General features: G+C 48.1%; 1 protein-coding gene across 2 annotated transcripts; it reads left to right on the plus strand.

The window, feature by feature from the left end:
- Positions 1-3,139: 3,139 nt before the first annotated feature.
- On the plus strand, positions 3,140-14,659 carry LOC102007223 (cystatin-C-like). 2 transcript variants are annotated; one of them, XM_005380976.2, is made up of 4 exons: positions 3,140-3,194; positions 11,939-12,183; positions 13,481-13,591; positions 14,362-14,659. In XM_005380976.2, the coding sequence occupies exons 1-4, from the start codon at positions 3,173-3,175 to the stop codon at positions 14,443-14,445; spliced, it is 462 nt and encodes a 153-aa protein (XP_005381033.2). In that variant the 5' UTR covers positions 3,140-3,172; the 3' UTR covers positions 14,446-14,659. The 2 variants fall into 2 exon arrangements, with proteins under 2 accessions (XP_005381033.2, XP_013367589.1); XM_013512135.1 differs by lacking the exon at positions 3,140-3,194 and adding an exon at positions 11,686-11,709.
- Positions 14,660-15,835: the final 1,176 nt, after the last annotated feature.

Raw genomic sequence — 15,835 nt, forward strand, 5'->3', positions numbered from 1 at the left:
CTTCCCTTCCTCCTGTTTTCTCTCTTGACTCATTAGGTTTATATTCAGCCTTCAGTGTTCAATTATAATTCTTAATTACACCAGGAGAGAAGATGTATCTGCTGATCCCTCTGTCTCTGGCAGTGTACAGATCTGCCATGTTTCTCTTCATATTCAGCCCTACAACACACATTTGTGCTTTTTAACGAAAGCCTGGACCTTCTAATTTCCATATGATTAATTTTGGATTCTTTGTCCTGCATCAAATATTGGGTGTATTATATACTAGGTTTGTGTGCCTGAAGCAATGTTTGAGGTTAATTTACCTTTCTGCAGCTCTAGTGATCAGAATAGAACAGTCCTCAACTGTCTCGTCCCCTCACACTGTCACTACTACACCCTTCAGTGCTAGGTTACTGGATTTTTAAACTCACTGTTATGGTTTGTGTCTGGATGTCCCCCCAAAGCCTCATGCAGTCACAGGGGTTATCTTAGCTACTTTTCTCTCATTGCTGAGACTAAATACTTGATGCCAAAAATTAAGAAAAGAAAGGTTTACTTAGCTCACAGTTTGCACCAGTTTCAATCCATAATAAATTGGCTGCCTCTATCTGATGGCTCTGAGTCAGGAAATCAGGGTCAGGAAGCCAAGCTCAAGCCAGGAGGAGACATAAATCTGTGCCAGCCCTAGGCCAGAAACCAGAATTCACTTCAGCAGAACTAAAGGTGCAGGCTCACCAGCATTATCAATCATTCTGCTGTAAGTCTATAGCTGGCTTGCTGGGATTGATCAACTCAGATCTTGACTCTGCCTTCCAGTATTGTCTGGCAGAGATGGCAGAAATACATAAACCCAAATAAATTGAAGACGTATACTCTTGCAACAGACTCAAAACCCAAATGAGAACTATACGTGGAAGATACTTCTGAGAAGTAGTCATTTCCTAAGGGTCCTAAATATAGCAATAAAGCTACTTGGCATAGGCAATTTACAAGCATCAACCCAGGAATTCAACTAAAAAAATAGAAAATGAAAAAACATGTAAACAAGATGCAGCCCAGACTTTCAGCTCACCAAAGCGAAACTCAGGTGGTAATGAGGTAGAACAATCTGAAAGCCACCCACCTTGACTTTAGGCCAAGTGATAATAGAAGAAGTAACAAAGCAGATGGGTGAGGCTCTAGAAAAAATTAAGTCAGAAATAATTTCTCTTATAACTACAGAGATGGTGACCATAATGAGAGACATACTCAGTGACTCTAGAGCAGATAAAAATGTAAAAAAATAGAAGTTCTTAGGAAAATGATAGAAACCATGAATGCCCAACATTGGAAAGAAATGGAATCCATGAAACAGATTCAAACAGATATTCAGGAGATTAAAAATTCCATTGAAAATATATGCAGCAGAATGAACCAGTTTGATGACAGAATATCACATACAGAAGACAGTATTGTGGGAGTGAGACTTTTTCACAGCTCTCTATCCAGACATTCCTTGCCACTTATCCCAGGATGAGTTATGACTGTTTCTATGGCTGTAAGCTTTGAAATGTAAACACCTTAGAATTTCCCTCCCTGGGAACCTGGGATATGAGAGACAAGACACAGAAGAGAGCTTACCATTTTGAGGACAAACAGCCCTGCAGACATGCACTACCAATTTATAAAAGAGCAGCATTGTTGCTACAGTTGTGACAAGAAAACCATCTGTCAGGTACACAAGGTTAGCCTGGGGAAATCGATTCTGACTGAGAGCACAGGTGGAAACTTGGCTCTCTATGGTGAGATCCTACTCTGTCTGCTCTGGAAGGACTTCTTAACTATGAGAAACACAGCGTCCACTGAGAACAAAGCATAGAGAAAGAATCTCCCTGGACACACTGTAGAGAAAAAGCAGGAGTTTGTGAGCACTGCTAGAGCTCTCCTGACCTCCAGGGACAAGAGCGGAAACCGTGCTGAGAACTTGGGCACTGGACACCTCCAGGGATGTGATACTGGTCAGCCTTCCTGTTGCTGAGACACAATACTACACACTGACAACCTATCAGGAGTAGTTTAATTTGGCTCATGGTTTCAGCGCATTCTGTCTAGGTCTAATCATCTGGCTCAGGGCAGAAATGTCCTGGCAGAGGGCACGGGGGAGCAGAGCTGCTTGACTCATGACAGCCAGGAAGCAGGCAGACAGGAAGAAGGGAGGGGCCATGGACAAGGCAGGTCATGCCCCAGGGAAATTCCAACCAGGCCCCATCTCCTAGTGGTGGATTAATTCACTAATGAGTGTAGTTACCCATGATCCAGACACCTTCCAAAATCCCTGCCTCTGAACACTGGAGACCATGGAGGACATTTCAGATACAAACCATACCAACATCCTCCTTCTGCTCTGTGATGGACCTTGGCTAACAACCTGTTATGTCCCAGGGAACAGGCTGGTCCCCACAGCCCAGCGACACACTCAGCAAGAAGAGTCCTTCCCCAGAGGAAAGGGTCTAGGGTAAACTTCCAGGAGCAGATGGTGCCTCGTTTCCCACTGCTATGCAACAGGGACACTATCTGGCCCAGGGTTCTCAGCCCTAAATGGTAGGAAAGAGACTCCTGTGCTCAAGACTGGGGCCAAGACGTGTAGTGAGAACCTGTGTGGCCTCAGACTAAACACCTAATCTCGGCTCCCCTCTTGCATCACACAGGTCAGAACAGGCCCCCATTTTTGTCCTCATTCCTGAAGCACTCTACTAAGGCAAGTGACACTTTCTTGCATGGGACACAGTCTGGAAGAGCAAACCAGGCAAGCAAAGGAAGAGAACCAAAAGAGCAGGACTCAGAAGTGGACAAGATCTGCTCTCTCTGAGCCACTGACTGAAGGACCTTGGAGCACAAAGAGCCCTCTGTTTCCCGGGCCTGCGATGTATCAAAGGTCAGGGCTGAATAACACTGGGCACAGCCCAGCTGAAGAAGTTACACACCATTTAACCTGTTTCCTGTGGCCTCAAAGGTCAGCTGCCTGAGACTGCATCCACGTGAGTGAGCCACTTAGTGAGGGCAGAGGCCTGAACAGGGTGTCAGTCCCATGTCTTTGGAGGAAGGGAGCGATGGGCAGCTTCTGAAGCTGGGGCTCTGTGGGAAACACCCTGTGTTCTCAGATTGTTCAGGTGCAGCCTGGAGCTCAGGGACAAGACCTCTGCTCAATCTGATGGAGGGGGTTCCAGTTGAAGGTAAGTGAGTAATAAAGTAGCAGTGAAGGATGAATAAACTGCTTACTGTGTGTGGCATCATGCACTGGACAGAACCTTAAAGCACAAGAGAACACAAAGAGCAGATGCCAGGGACATCTCAGGACTTGGGGTCTTTTTTTATTTCTTTATGTCTTGATCTCATTCTCAACAATATGTGCTGTACACACACACACACACACACATACATACACATGCATATCAGTGGATATTTTATATCAGTGGATATTTTATATACAGAAACCTCCATGCTCCCTACCTGGATACTGAAACCATAAAAAACTAAGATATACTCTGCATTTTAGTTTCTCCATTGTGAAATAATCATACTAATCTAGAATACTTCATGGTACTAAGGACTAATCCTCATTTCTATTTTATTTTTTTATTTTGAGACAAGTTCACACTAAATTGCTACATTGCCTAGGACAGGCTCAGTCTCTGAGTTATCTTGCCTCAGCCTGCTAGAGTGCTGGCATTACAGGCATGAGCTACTATGACTGGATTAGAAAATCTTTTATGTTTAAAATATTTCATTCATTTACTTAACACCCAGAGAAAGGATACATCCTCTGTGCCAGCCTTCCTGTAGGAACTAAGGAGTAATTCCTAGTTCTAAGGAACTAAACACTGAAGAGAGTAGAGAGTCTTTGCTTCTGAAGTCCTTAGAATCTAGTATCAAGACTATTAAAATATAAACAGTCAACCCATTGGAAAGACCTAATCTTTAATATAAATGCACCAAACAACAGTGCCATGGAACAAGAAAATAGGTTTTAGAAATGAGATGAAAATGCACAACCCATAGTTACAAATAAAGATTAAATGACTGCCAGTTAGTGACTGGCAGGTATAGTGGACAGAATGTAGTAAGGCTACAGAAGACCCAGCCCACATGATCCACTGACTGGATCTGAGCAGCCTGCACAGAACCTTCCCTGAAGCATGCAGAGCTCACATGATGTTTTCAAGAGTAATGGCATATCCATCCAGATAGAATATGAGTGGCCAAGAAACCAGCCTCTGCAAGGGTGCATTCTCTAAACTCATATAGGCTGTACGTTGTCTGGTGAGAATAGAATGAAACTAGAAAACAAAGGAAGTAGGAAAATCTCCAAACCTTCTGATATTCCATGAGTCAAAGAGGAAACACTACAGGAAATTCAAAGTACACAAAATAGAACAAAATTAAAATACTGCCAAGCCAAGCATGGTGGCTTATGCCTGTAATCCTAGCACTCGGTAGGCTGAAGCAGGAAGTTTGTTGTGAGTTTGAGGTCAGTCTGGGCTGGGTAGAAAGTTGAAGGCCAGCCTGAACTACACAGTGAGGACCTGCCTCAGTCTCCCCATAAATAAATAATAAAATTCTGCCTATCACAATGAAGGACTGAGAGTAAATTTTATACTTTCAAATGTTTATAGTTGACAATAATTAAGAACTTGACTCAGAGATATAAATTCCCATTTGAAGAAATTAGAAAAATAAGAGCAAAAGTAATACAAACCAAGAAGAAAAGTATTAATAAAGAAAAACATTAAATCAAAATAGGAAGACAAAGTCTAGCCAGCGTGTAAGAACAGCCAGTAGGTAGCTTGAGCTGCTCCTATCTTTTCCTGCATCCCAATTGTTAGAAATCATTGATGCAGAAGGAGGTACGTGGGCTGGTACACAAGGCCTTCCCAGGGCTTCCTCCATCCCAATTACAGAGCGGGCAATGACATCTATGATCATCACACACCCAAGGCATGTGGTTTGTGCCTGGACATACTGTCTGACCTTGCCATCCTGGTGGTGACTAGATTGCACTGATGACAGTGTCCGCCATATTGACAGAGGGTGGAGAGAACTGCCACTGTTTCTTCCAGTAGGGAGAGGAGTTTCCCTCTCACTGCCTCCTGTGTTGCCCTCATCCACCAGCCATCAACACAGTGCACCCCAGCAAGGCTCACTACTTTCATGTGTTCTCACAGCAAATGAAAGTCACTTGGTGTTTTTAAAGAAGAGTCCGAGTACAGTTCATGCTAACAGTGCAGTTGCCCAGCTGTGCCCATGAAGAATTACTATAGCTTCACAATGGCTCTGTAGGGAAAGTTGGGACCCTCAGGTAGGAGGAGCCTGACCTAATCTGAAGAGTAGAAAGGAAATAGCCTCTGCATTGCAGCAAACAGCTGAGCTGACAGCTTGTGGTTTGACTCCTTCTGTGTAGCTGCTACTGACCCTCTTAATCTGCCCTTAAGTAGTTTATTCTCCCCTCAACATTCCCTTCTTAGCCCACCAAACCTGGCCCCTGGCAACAAGTTCAATAACCAATCAAGTAGTGACCCTTAGAGAGGATGGAGGCTAGGCCCCTATCCCACAAAACAGGATCAAAGCCCCAGCTCTGGACCCCCTTCTCCTCGGAGTGGCTTTATACCAGTTCCTCTTTCAATACCTGCAGTAAAAGTGCTCTGCACTGGTCTTCCATCTCCTCTTCCTCTTTCTGCATCAGAGAGAAAGACAAGCCTGGCTAGCATGAGTGTGGGGATCCCTAGACTCCAGACCCACCAGATGCAACAGTTCTACTACATCAAGGGTGCTGCCAGTGTGTGAGACTGGGGGGGGGTCACAGGTAGCTCACTGCACACTTGTGATCTCTTTTAGTTTAGCTGTGTGGGAATTTTGTTTCATTTTGGCGTTAGAGTTTTTTCCCCTACGATCGTGCACACAGTTTGGCATTGTCCTCGGTCCATAAACTTGCTCTCACCAGTCACCATCTCAAGTCTGGACTCTTCAATGACAGTTGTGTTAGGTCAGCCTCAAACTGGCTCAGGAAGAACCTGTGATTCCGGCAGAGTCCTTTGTGACTGTTGTCATAAGGCAGTCATCAGTAAAACCTTCCTTCACAGCCTCCAGCTGTACGTCTTGGATGTGGGACACAGTGATTCCGTTTGGACAGCTCTCCAGCTTTCTTTTACTTCATCCTGTCTTCTCAAAGTTCCTCGGAAGAACTCGCTGCTCAGCCCTATTGTAGCTGTGTTTCCATAGTCCTAGCTCTGGAGTCCTCACCTGGTGCTGGTCTTCTTTGTTGTCACAGAGAAGGGAAGGGACTGACTGTTGAGAGTATCATGGCCCTTGTGGGCTCATGTCAACAAAGAGACTGAGCAGTAGCTCTCAGTCTAAACTTACCTGGATCTGTTTTATAGGTGATGGGTAAATCTCAAAGCATCAGGCCAGATCATTTTATTAGGAGTTATAGTTCTAAGCAATTGCAAGAGACAACAGTTACAAAGGTTCAAAACAATATGAAACAAAACCAACAAAAGCAAAACAAGTTCCATTTGCTCAGTCAATTTTGAACCAAGAAACATAATTTTTTACTCATGCTAATTTTTACCAAGGATAATCAAATGAAGGACCAACTTGCCTGCAGTATTTTTTGGAGGCTTTTCCATGAATCTGATTATGAATGCTTCAGAGAGTAATCAAATGTGGCTGAAAAACTACAAAAAGCAATCATGGTATGAAGTTTGAAGAGCGTTTTGCAACTCACCAGACCAGTCAGTTATTTTTTTTATAGGTAGCATTTTGAAATAACAAATATGACTGATTGCATTATGTCAGGACCGGGGGCTCTCCCTGGCTTACAGATGTGTTCTCTAGGTGGTTAATGTCCAGTCTTTTCCATTATCAGGGGGACAAAAGTCAAACAATGGATTCAGTCCTTTTACAAGTTTAGGAAAGAGCACTAACCACATATGGACTCATTACCCTGTGTGCAACAACACCTCATTACACAACAATAAAACAATTATTAGTGAAAGCAAACAAACGAAGTCCAGGATTTAGATGACAGGGCTCTCCAAATGTTAGCATTTTCCCTTCTGAATGCTACTGCGTACAAACAGCAGAAATGTCAAAAGCTTTGTTGACCAGACTTTTAAAGGGTTATGTAACAGACTTTAAAATAAAAGACACTTAAATAAATCTCAATTCTTTTATGACTTGTGTATCAATCAGGTTTTACTATAAAAACAGATATAACACAAGATACACAAATGCACCAGAAATTACAAGTTCGGCTTGCAGTGGTCAGCCACAGAGCTGGATTAGGCAGCGTGCAGAGGGTGTGTGCATGTTGGAGACTGAAGAGCCCAGTCCCAGGTCTGGAGCTCACTGCAGTGTCCATGCAAGCCCATATCAGGGGGCTGATGGGTCTGCGATGGAATGCTGAAGAATCTACAGCAAAGGCTGGAGAGTTTACACCAGAAGGCTGAAGAGTCCCAGGCAGACTCCGCAACAGTCTGCACTAGAAGCCAGGAGATGACCAAGCTGAAGGTGAAGACTGGAGCTCCTTCAAAGAACCAGCACCCAGTCCTTCTTCATTTCCCTTTTTTTTTTAATGCAGCCTACCTGCCCTGGGGGGTGCTGATCCTCTACACCCACAACCTGTGCATACCTTCCTCTTGCACAGGCTCAGGATGAATACAAAGTAAGCACCGTGGCTCTCTGCTGAGTCACATAGTTAACCTTCTAAACTTCGCAAATTGACACAATGAACAACATTCCAGAAGGGTAAGGGCATGTCCTTGTCACCCCAAGATGCAGAACTGCGGAGTCACTTAGCCAAACCTCTAGACTCCCCACGTTGACACAATGTATCAACCATAATAACTTCGTTTTTCCAAGTAATAAAAAACCTAAGAAAGAGAGTAGAAATAATCTTGATAAAATCTTTATTTCCTAGGCCAGTTCTTATTTATACATTTTACTAACAGCAGATCAGCATCTTAAGAAAATCTTATTACTTTAAGCATAGGAGTTAGATTCTAGTTTTAGATGAGTGAATCAAGGTTTGATTTTTAGAAAACTCTAAATAAGTTGAATTGTTACAATTTAACCACTATAAATTTATTTTCATAAGTTTTATTTTCCAGGAACCTTATGCAATTTACTCAGACTGTTTTTTTATTTGCCTAAGGTTTGTGGTTATGCATTTACCTTTCCTTTTCCTCAGTAAATCAGTCCAGTCATTTCACTTTAGAACATAATCTTATTTTACCATGGAAAATCCTTCTTTACTCCTCCTGCTTATAACTCACCCTCCTCCTCTCCCTCTCCCCTACTCCCTCCTCTTGTAGTGTTCTTGCTATTGTAAGCTTAGCAGCCTGTTCCTGGCAGCACTCCACCCTATCAGTGTTCAGATGGCAACTTTTCAGTCAGGACCAGCCACCCTGCCCAGCACTGGCACTTTAACAGGTTTGTCCCAGTGGCTTTCATCCTGCAGTGGCCCAGCATGGGCTTTGGCTTGGAGTCAGCCTCTGCAGTTGCTTGCACTGCCATGAAAAGTGTCACCTCCCAGAAACTCTGATCTTATGCAAGTCTTTCTTTTTAAATTTTTTTTATTTTAAAGAGAAAAAAACTAATAAAACAACACCAATGACAACAAAAACAAAAACAACACAAAAATGAAAATGATACATGACCTCAAAACAAAATGATAGGAATTAACAATGGTTGTCACACTACATACTGTTATCTTCAGTGAAGTTGCTCAGTCCACCAGATGTAAGAATGTAAGATTGATCAAACAAAAACAAGTAATAAAAAAAAATTGGAAATGATACAGAACTTCACCATACAAGATGGTCGGAGTTCAACAATGGTTCTTATACTGCATATTGTTGACTTCAGATCAGTAATTCTGATTACCAGATACAAGCGTGCAAAATTGGTGAAGAAAAAGAAAATTTTAAGCATTAATTGTTCCTTTCACTAAACCACAGACATCAGCAATACACCTACCCCAGTTATCCATGTACATATATGTAAAGTTTGTTTTTCATTTTAAAGAGTAAAGAAAAAAAATCAAAATAACAAAAACAAACACATAAACCAGCATAGAAAACAATAAAAAATGATACAGAGTTTCAAAACAAGGTGATAGGATATTAACAATAGTTGTTATATTACATATTGTTGTCTTCAAAGTGGTTGCACAGATAACCAGATATAGGCATGTAAGACTGATTAAACAATTACACATTAACTGTTCCTTTTAATATTTGTTTTTCTTTAAACCTTATTGGTTTAACATCTAAGCCTTCACAAATGAGAGTATTTCACTTAATCATTAGTCCATTTGGAAGGCATTCCCAGGCCCACACAGTGGTCTTCACTAATCCATAATATGCATCACTCTTTGGCACATAGAAAGAATTGATCAGACTTTTTCCTTTGCAAGTAAAATGTCCTTATTCACATAGACGTTGCCAGGCTGTGCGCATCGCAGCAGGTAATCGTCTTTGTGGATGATGTGGCCACAAGCCCATGAGTGCTGAGAGGACTCATGGAGCAGAATGAGTGAGTGAAGGAGTGAGCAAAGGCAGCCTGTGCTCGTCAGCTCTGAGGTTCACCAACATCACACGGGTGCAAAGGGGTCACACATGAGCACATGCAAACTGCATGGACCTGAAAGAACAGGGCCTCTCTGCTGTGGTCCCAGGCCTTGGGGTGCTCTTTACAGAGCACAGGCAGAGTGATGCCTTGTAATTCTTAAGAGCTGTTGGATGTTCAGCGTGGTGAAGAGCACAGATTCATCTTAAAGTCAGCAGCTATGTTAAGCCCTTAACAAGAAAGCCTTCCTTTGAAGCCATGGAGCCAGGCATTGACTTCCTTTCTCTTGCTTCAAAAATCCTACATGGCCTCTTCTAATAGAAGGCCATTTCATCTACATTGACACTTTGCTGTTTATTTTAGCCATCTTCATGCAGCTAGGTCTTCTAGGCAACTTTCTTCATTTCCCATTTTTACGGTCCAGGGGCTCTTCTTTCACCTGCTGCTGATTCTGGCTGATGCTACCCTGCCCAGCCAGGTCTGAGCGGCTGCTGGCTGAGAGTCACCTCCTCCTCTACCGAGGCCATCTGTCTAGGTCACTTTCTCATCACTGGGACACAATATTGGACACCCACAACTTAAAGGGGGAGAGTTTGTCTTGCCTCATGTTGCAGTCCGTTGTTGGAGGGCTACACTGCGGAAGGGCACGGTGGAGGAAAAGCTGCACATATCGTGGTGCTGGGGAGACAGAGAGCCAAGCGAGGAGCCAGGAAAGGAGACACATGCTTTGAGGCCATGCCCACAGGGACCCGGCTCCTCTGCCCAGACCCTACCTCCTTACACCAACTCAGCTATAAACCCTGGCGATCCACTTACATTTTGAACATCAGGCTTTGGAGGCCATTTTAGATCTGAACCATAACATCCCCCCCCACACCCCAAAAGACTCACATATATCTCTTTATGCAGTTTGCATTTAGTCCATCTCTAAGAGTGGCCAAGACTGTAACAGTTCCAGCACTCCAATGTGTCCTCTGAAAGCAAAGCAAACTCTCAGCTGTGAGCCCCTGTCAAAACAAAAAAAGAAAGTTAAGCACTGCTGACATAGTGGCACCTGATAAACATTCCCATTCCAAAAGGCAAGAATGGAGGATTGAATCTGATGGCCTCTTCGTCAAAAGCAGCAAAAGCAAGTCTGAAACCCAGCCCAGCAAACACTAAATCCCATAATTCTATGACCAGCACCCAGGGAAAGTTGCAGCCATGAGATGTGGACACTACAGGGCTTGGGTGGCCCTGAGCCCTGGCTCCTTGCTCCTGGGACAGTGAGCCCCTCCCCTAGACCTGCCCCTGACTGCATCCTCTGCTTGCTCTGCATCCTGGTCCAGGAGGAACCTCGCATCGTCTCAGGTCCCAGGAAACCTCTGGCCAGTGTCCAGTGTCCTCACCTCTGTCCCCAGTCCCGCTTCTCCTTCCAGCAGAGCTGCCATGATTCCCTGATCTGAGGTGTTGTCACCCATCCCCCAATTCCTGCCCTGAAGCTGGGGCTCAGCCACTACCACACAGGGCTCAAGGGCTAGAAATGGGGACAGTCTATGTGGACACCTGCCCTGCAGGTCACAAACAGCCAGACTGCAAAGACCACACACACACACACACACACACACACACACACGCAGTATAAAGCGCCTCATTAAGAATTGTCCCGTGTCATGAAATAACATTTGGTGTAAAGGTTAAATAGACATTTTATTAAAATGATCACACTTGTTCTTTTTACTTTCCTGATATGTCTACCCGGAAAACCCACAGGGGTCGGTGTCCCAGCTCTGTGGGGGCCCTACCAGCTGTCCCCTCCAGAATCAGCCACCTGTGCCCGTTTCTGGCCTGAACCATCTGGCTGGGAGTAATTCTTGGGAGATCTATTGATTGACTGACTGGTCACGAGTCCTTAAGGAGAACTCCTGTCCTTTCCCAAGTAAAGGGGAGTTACTACTGTTTGGTAGAGGAGTTCCCCTGGACAGGGCAGGGCCTGGGCTTCCTGGAACCTCTGGAATAGTGTTCCTGCTCTGGGAATTCCCCAAGCTTCATGCAGGGCTCAAGAAGGCCCTGACCTCAGGGGCTTGCACGAAGCTGAGAGTATTCTTTTCCCATTTCTGTGTGTGCAGAGTTGAGTGGTCACAGGTCTTTCACCTTCCAGAGTTTGGTGCCCTCATACAGACAAGCAGGGCAGGGTTAGGAGCAGCAGGGGCAGTGGAGGAGGAAGGAGAGGAGAGCAGGAGGGAGGAGAAGGAAGCTGGGGGGTGGCAGGAAGAGGAGAATGGGGCAGGGCAGGGCAGAGCAGGATTGTCATCCCTCTGGGATAAGAGGAGGGCCCAGAACAGGCAGCACTCTTGTCCTCTGCTCCCTGCAGCTCCACATCCAGCAGACATGGCCCGGGCCCTGCTCCTGTTGTCTTGCTTGGCTGTGGCCCTGGCTCTGAGCCATGGGGCCAGCTTTAGACCCCAGCAAGAGACAGCAGGGGGCTTTGTGCAGAAGGCAGATGTCAGTGAGGAGGGTGTGCAGCAGATGGTGGCCTTCGCCCTCAGTGTCTACAATGCAGCCAACAATGACCAGCATCTCAGCCGCACGGTGCAGGTGGTCAGCGCCCAACATCAGGTGAGTGTCCTCTGGGGCTCAAGTGATGGATGGGCTTGCCCTGGGGGTCTTGTGTCTAAGCAAACCTCTGGCCACTGCCCTCCAGGTGCCCCTCAAACTGCACTCTGCAGACCGACCCCAACTCCCACTCAGCAGGGATCCCTGCTCCCACCACCCCAGCCCCTTGCAGCTGTCTCTGGAGCATCTCATCTGCAGCAGGGTCTGGGTCCAGGCAGGGTGGGTGGTTCCTGTCCTTAGACACTGTTCCAGTCCCAGCTGGCAGAGGCACCAGGTGCTAGGACAGGGTCAGGGTCCCCCGGTTTAGTGCGGATCACCACCTCCTGGACTAGGATCCATGTGAACTGTGAACCAGTGACCACACAGCAGGGACAAGGACCCCATGCTGGTTCTCTCTTCTCTCGACCTCCACACTCCTGCCCTTCAGCTCCAGGCTCTGACACAACCTCAGATCTGCAGAGCAGGATCAGCAAGAGCAGCAGGAGCAGAGGGTGTGCTGGGCCCTGTGCTCGTCCCTCCCGTGGCCACTTGGGCCCTGCTTCTGTCTCCCCACAGCACATGGAGCTATGTGTGGTTTGGGAGGATTCTCCTGATCACAGGGATGCACCCTGCAGTGGACACTGCTTGTCCACGAGGACCTGCTCTCCACACCTGGGACCAGGCTGACCTCAGGAAGCCACACTCACACTCAGTCACCCACAGAGCCTCACACGGTGTGGCCAGTGTCTACTGAGAACACTGTCGTGCCCTGCCTGAGAACACTGTCGTGCCCAGCCTGTCCTGACTCAGCCTCCTCTCCCCTGGAGCAGCTGCTCTGTGCTTGGGATCTTGGCCTGTTGGGGTCCACCCAGCTGGGGGCACAGTCTTGATCCATCCTGGGGGCTCCGGGTAAGGTTGGATCCTGAGGAGGTGTGTGTGCCGGGATCCAGTGCACCCAGAGCTGGGCACAGAGCCTGCACTGAGGGCTGGACCCTCCCTGCCTCTTGGACAGCCCAGCTGGTCCCCACAGCAGCCTCCCATCCTGCAGTACATTAGCACGTCCAGTCCTTGAAACTGCCTGCTCTTTCCCTGTTCCTGCTCTCACTCTGCAGAAGACTTCTTGGAGTTTGGCAGGAAACAAGTTGCAAACAGGTCCCACGTCCGCCCCTCAGGAGGGAATGGCTTGCCTCCCGCAGGGGTGGACTTGGCCCCTCATGAGCACAGGCTGAGACCTGGGAAACACAGTGACCCTAACACAGCAGGCAGCTGCCCTGTGTGAGGGCGATGGGTTTCTAAGTGGCCCCTCCTCTTCCTACCCTAGGTCACAGCCGGAACGAACTATTACTTGAGCATGGAGATTGGCAGAACCACATGTGCCAAGTCCCAGTCCAACCGGGCCAGCTGTCCCTTCCAACAGCAAGATCTGCTGAAGGTCTGGGTCTGAGGTGTCCCGGGCCAATCGCACATGTAGTAGGCGTTGTGAGCGTGTGTTCCTGTGTGACTATGAGGTGCATGAGTGTGTTACGGAGGGTGTGTGCACCATTTGGGTCACACAGGGAGGAGCGTGAATGTGAATATATGAGTGTATACATCTGTGTGCATGTTTGGTAGCAGAGCAGGGTTGTGCATATAAGATTGATTGTGATGCTGAATGGGACCCTCAGAAGTGGGGTGCTTGGAGATGATCCCTGCCTTTGGGGCGCTCCTGTTGGGTGGTGAGGAGGGAGAGGGCTCCAGGAGACCCAGCCTCACCCCATCCAGAGCCAGGCTGAGCAGGTCAGGCCTGAGAGTTCCAAGACCCCACGCTACCCTCAGCCTCAGCCTCTCCTGAAAGCTGGGCCCCTGGAGGCCGCGCTCCGGCACTGAGTCCCTGTCACCCTGCCCACCCAGCTTGTCTCCCACTTCCCAGGCCTAGTTCTCCCCTGGGTGCCTCTCAGTGCTGCTCTGAGCTGAGGCAAGGTGCTGGGACAGTCACTGCCACAGTGCAAGCAGACCTGCCCTGCCTGCAGCCCCTGGGCTCCTGGCCTTGCCTGGCTGCTCCTTGGGGGCTGTGGGGAACAAGGACCTGGGATCCCTGACTTGGGGACAGTGCCCTGTGGAGACTTCCCCTCCACCAGTCCTTCTTCTCTGTGATGTCCATGGCCGGGCATCCTCCCTCTCTCCTGAAGCCGCACTCACCACCCCTCTCTCTTCCTTTGGCAGAATCAACGCTGCAACTTCGTGATCTATAACAGGCCTTGGGAGAACTACATCTCTGTGACCAGTTTTAGCTGTCATGATGCCTGAGCTTCTGCTTTAGGCCAGGCCATGCTGAGTGTCCCTTACCCCCTCCCTCTCTGTCAGGGTCCCCAACTCCTTGGTGCCCTAGCACTGCTGGTCTTCTCCGGGCAGCACGGACACACACAAGCTTTCCCCTCTCCCTTTCTTCTTGATCTCAGCCACACCTGTGCATGGGTCCTACGGCTGCCCCTGCCTTGATCAATAAAAACCTGCACCAGCTCTTCCTGGGTCCTGTGGTCTTGGGATGCAGGGGAAGATTTGGGGGCAAACAGGGGCTGGACCCACTCAGTCACTCCTGTAGGTCAGGGTAGAGCCACCCTTTTGGAATCCCTGGATCTTAGGGAGACAAAGAGCAGATGGAAGGGGACACAGCCACCCAGTACGGTGGCTCCTGGACATGGACAGGGCAGCAGGGATCCAGGCTGCTGGCCTGCTACTGGCTGTGCCTTGCAACAGAAGTCAGGCTGCACACAGGGACAGTCACAGGGCACAGCTCGGTGGCCTCACCCTTGGGTGCAGAGCTGATGCTTGCAGGGCCGCCTCCCCCTGCTCACCTTACCTGAAGACAAAAAGAACAGAGCTTCCAGTCCACGTCGCCCGTGGAGGATCTGGGCCCCTTGTGAGACAGAGGGAAAGTGCATCTGTGTGCGGAGCTGGTGGGGAAAGCACCAGCCAGGACCCGAGAAGGAGAAGCTGGGTCAGAGGATGGGCAGCACCTTCACACCCGGGCAGGTGCATCTGGCTTCCGCCCATGGGTGCCCAGAGCTGGCGTGTGAAGGTCAGCTGGATCCTCTTCCCCCACCCAGGGGTACAGCGTTCAGAGCAGAAAAGGGCTGCCCTGCGCTGGGCTTGCTTGTCATTGCAGGAGGTTGAGTTCATAAGGTCGCTTGGTGGCACCATGGGTGCACAGAACAGGGACACTGAGTCCTAAACCTTGTGCTCTGTGACCCGTCCCTCCCTGCTCTCCTGGGTGCCCAGGGCAGAGGAGGAAGTCCTGCTGTCCCGGCCCCTGGAGTCCAGGTCTCAATGCCCTCCACACTCAGCACATTGGGAAGTGTTGATGGCCACTGTCAGGGATGCTAAGGATGAGCGACAAAGGCCAGCACACTGCGGGCTTCAGGGTGCAAAGTCCAAGCCTACATGGAGGCGGAGCACCTGCAAGTGGCTACGTCCTCTCTGACCTGCCTCCAAACTTTTGCCCCGGTGTTACCAACATCAGTCCTTGGTGAGGGAGAGAAGTGCCCGGTGTCTGCTCCCAGGGTTGCAGTCCAGAGAGACCCTCTGGTTAGAGGACTCCATGACCAGGCCTCTGACAGCACAGGGTGGTGGACAGAGCAACAGTTGAAGCAGTGGTGGTTCTCACTCAGTGTCCCTGTAACAGGGGCTTGCAGTTTAT

The sequence above is a fragment of the Chinchilla lanigera genome, unplaced genomic scaffold, assembly GCF_000276665.1.
Source record: "Chinchilla lanigera isolate Chin_1 unplaced genomic scaffold, ChiLan1.0 scaffold00014, whole genome shotgun sequence".
In the NCBI taxonomy this organism is placed as follows: Eukaryota; Metazoa; Chordata; class Mammalia; order Rodentia; family Chinchillidae; genus Chinchilla; species Chinchilla lanigera.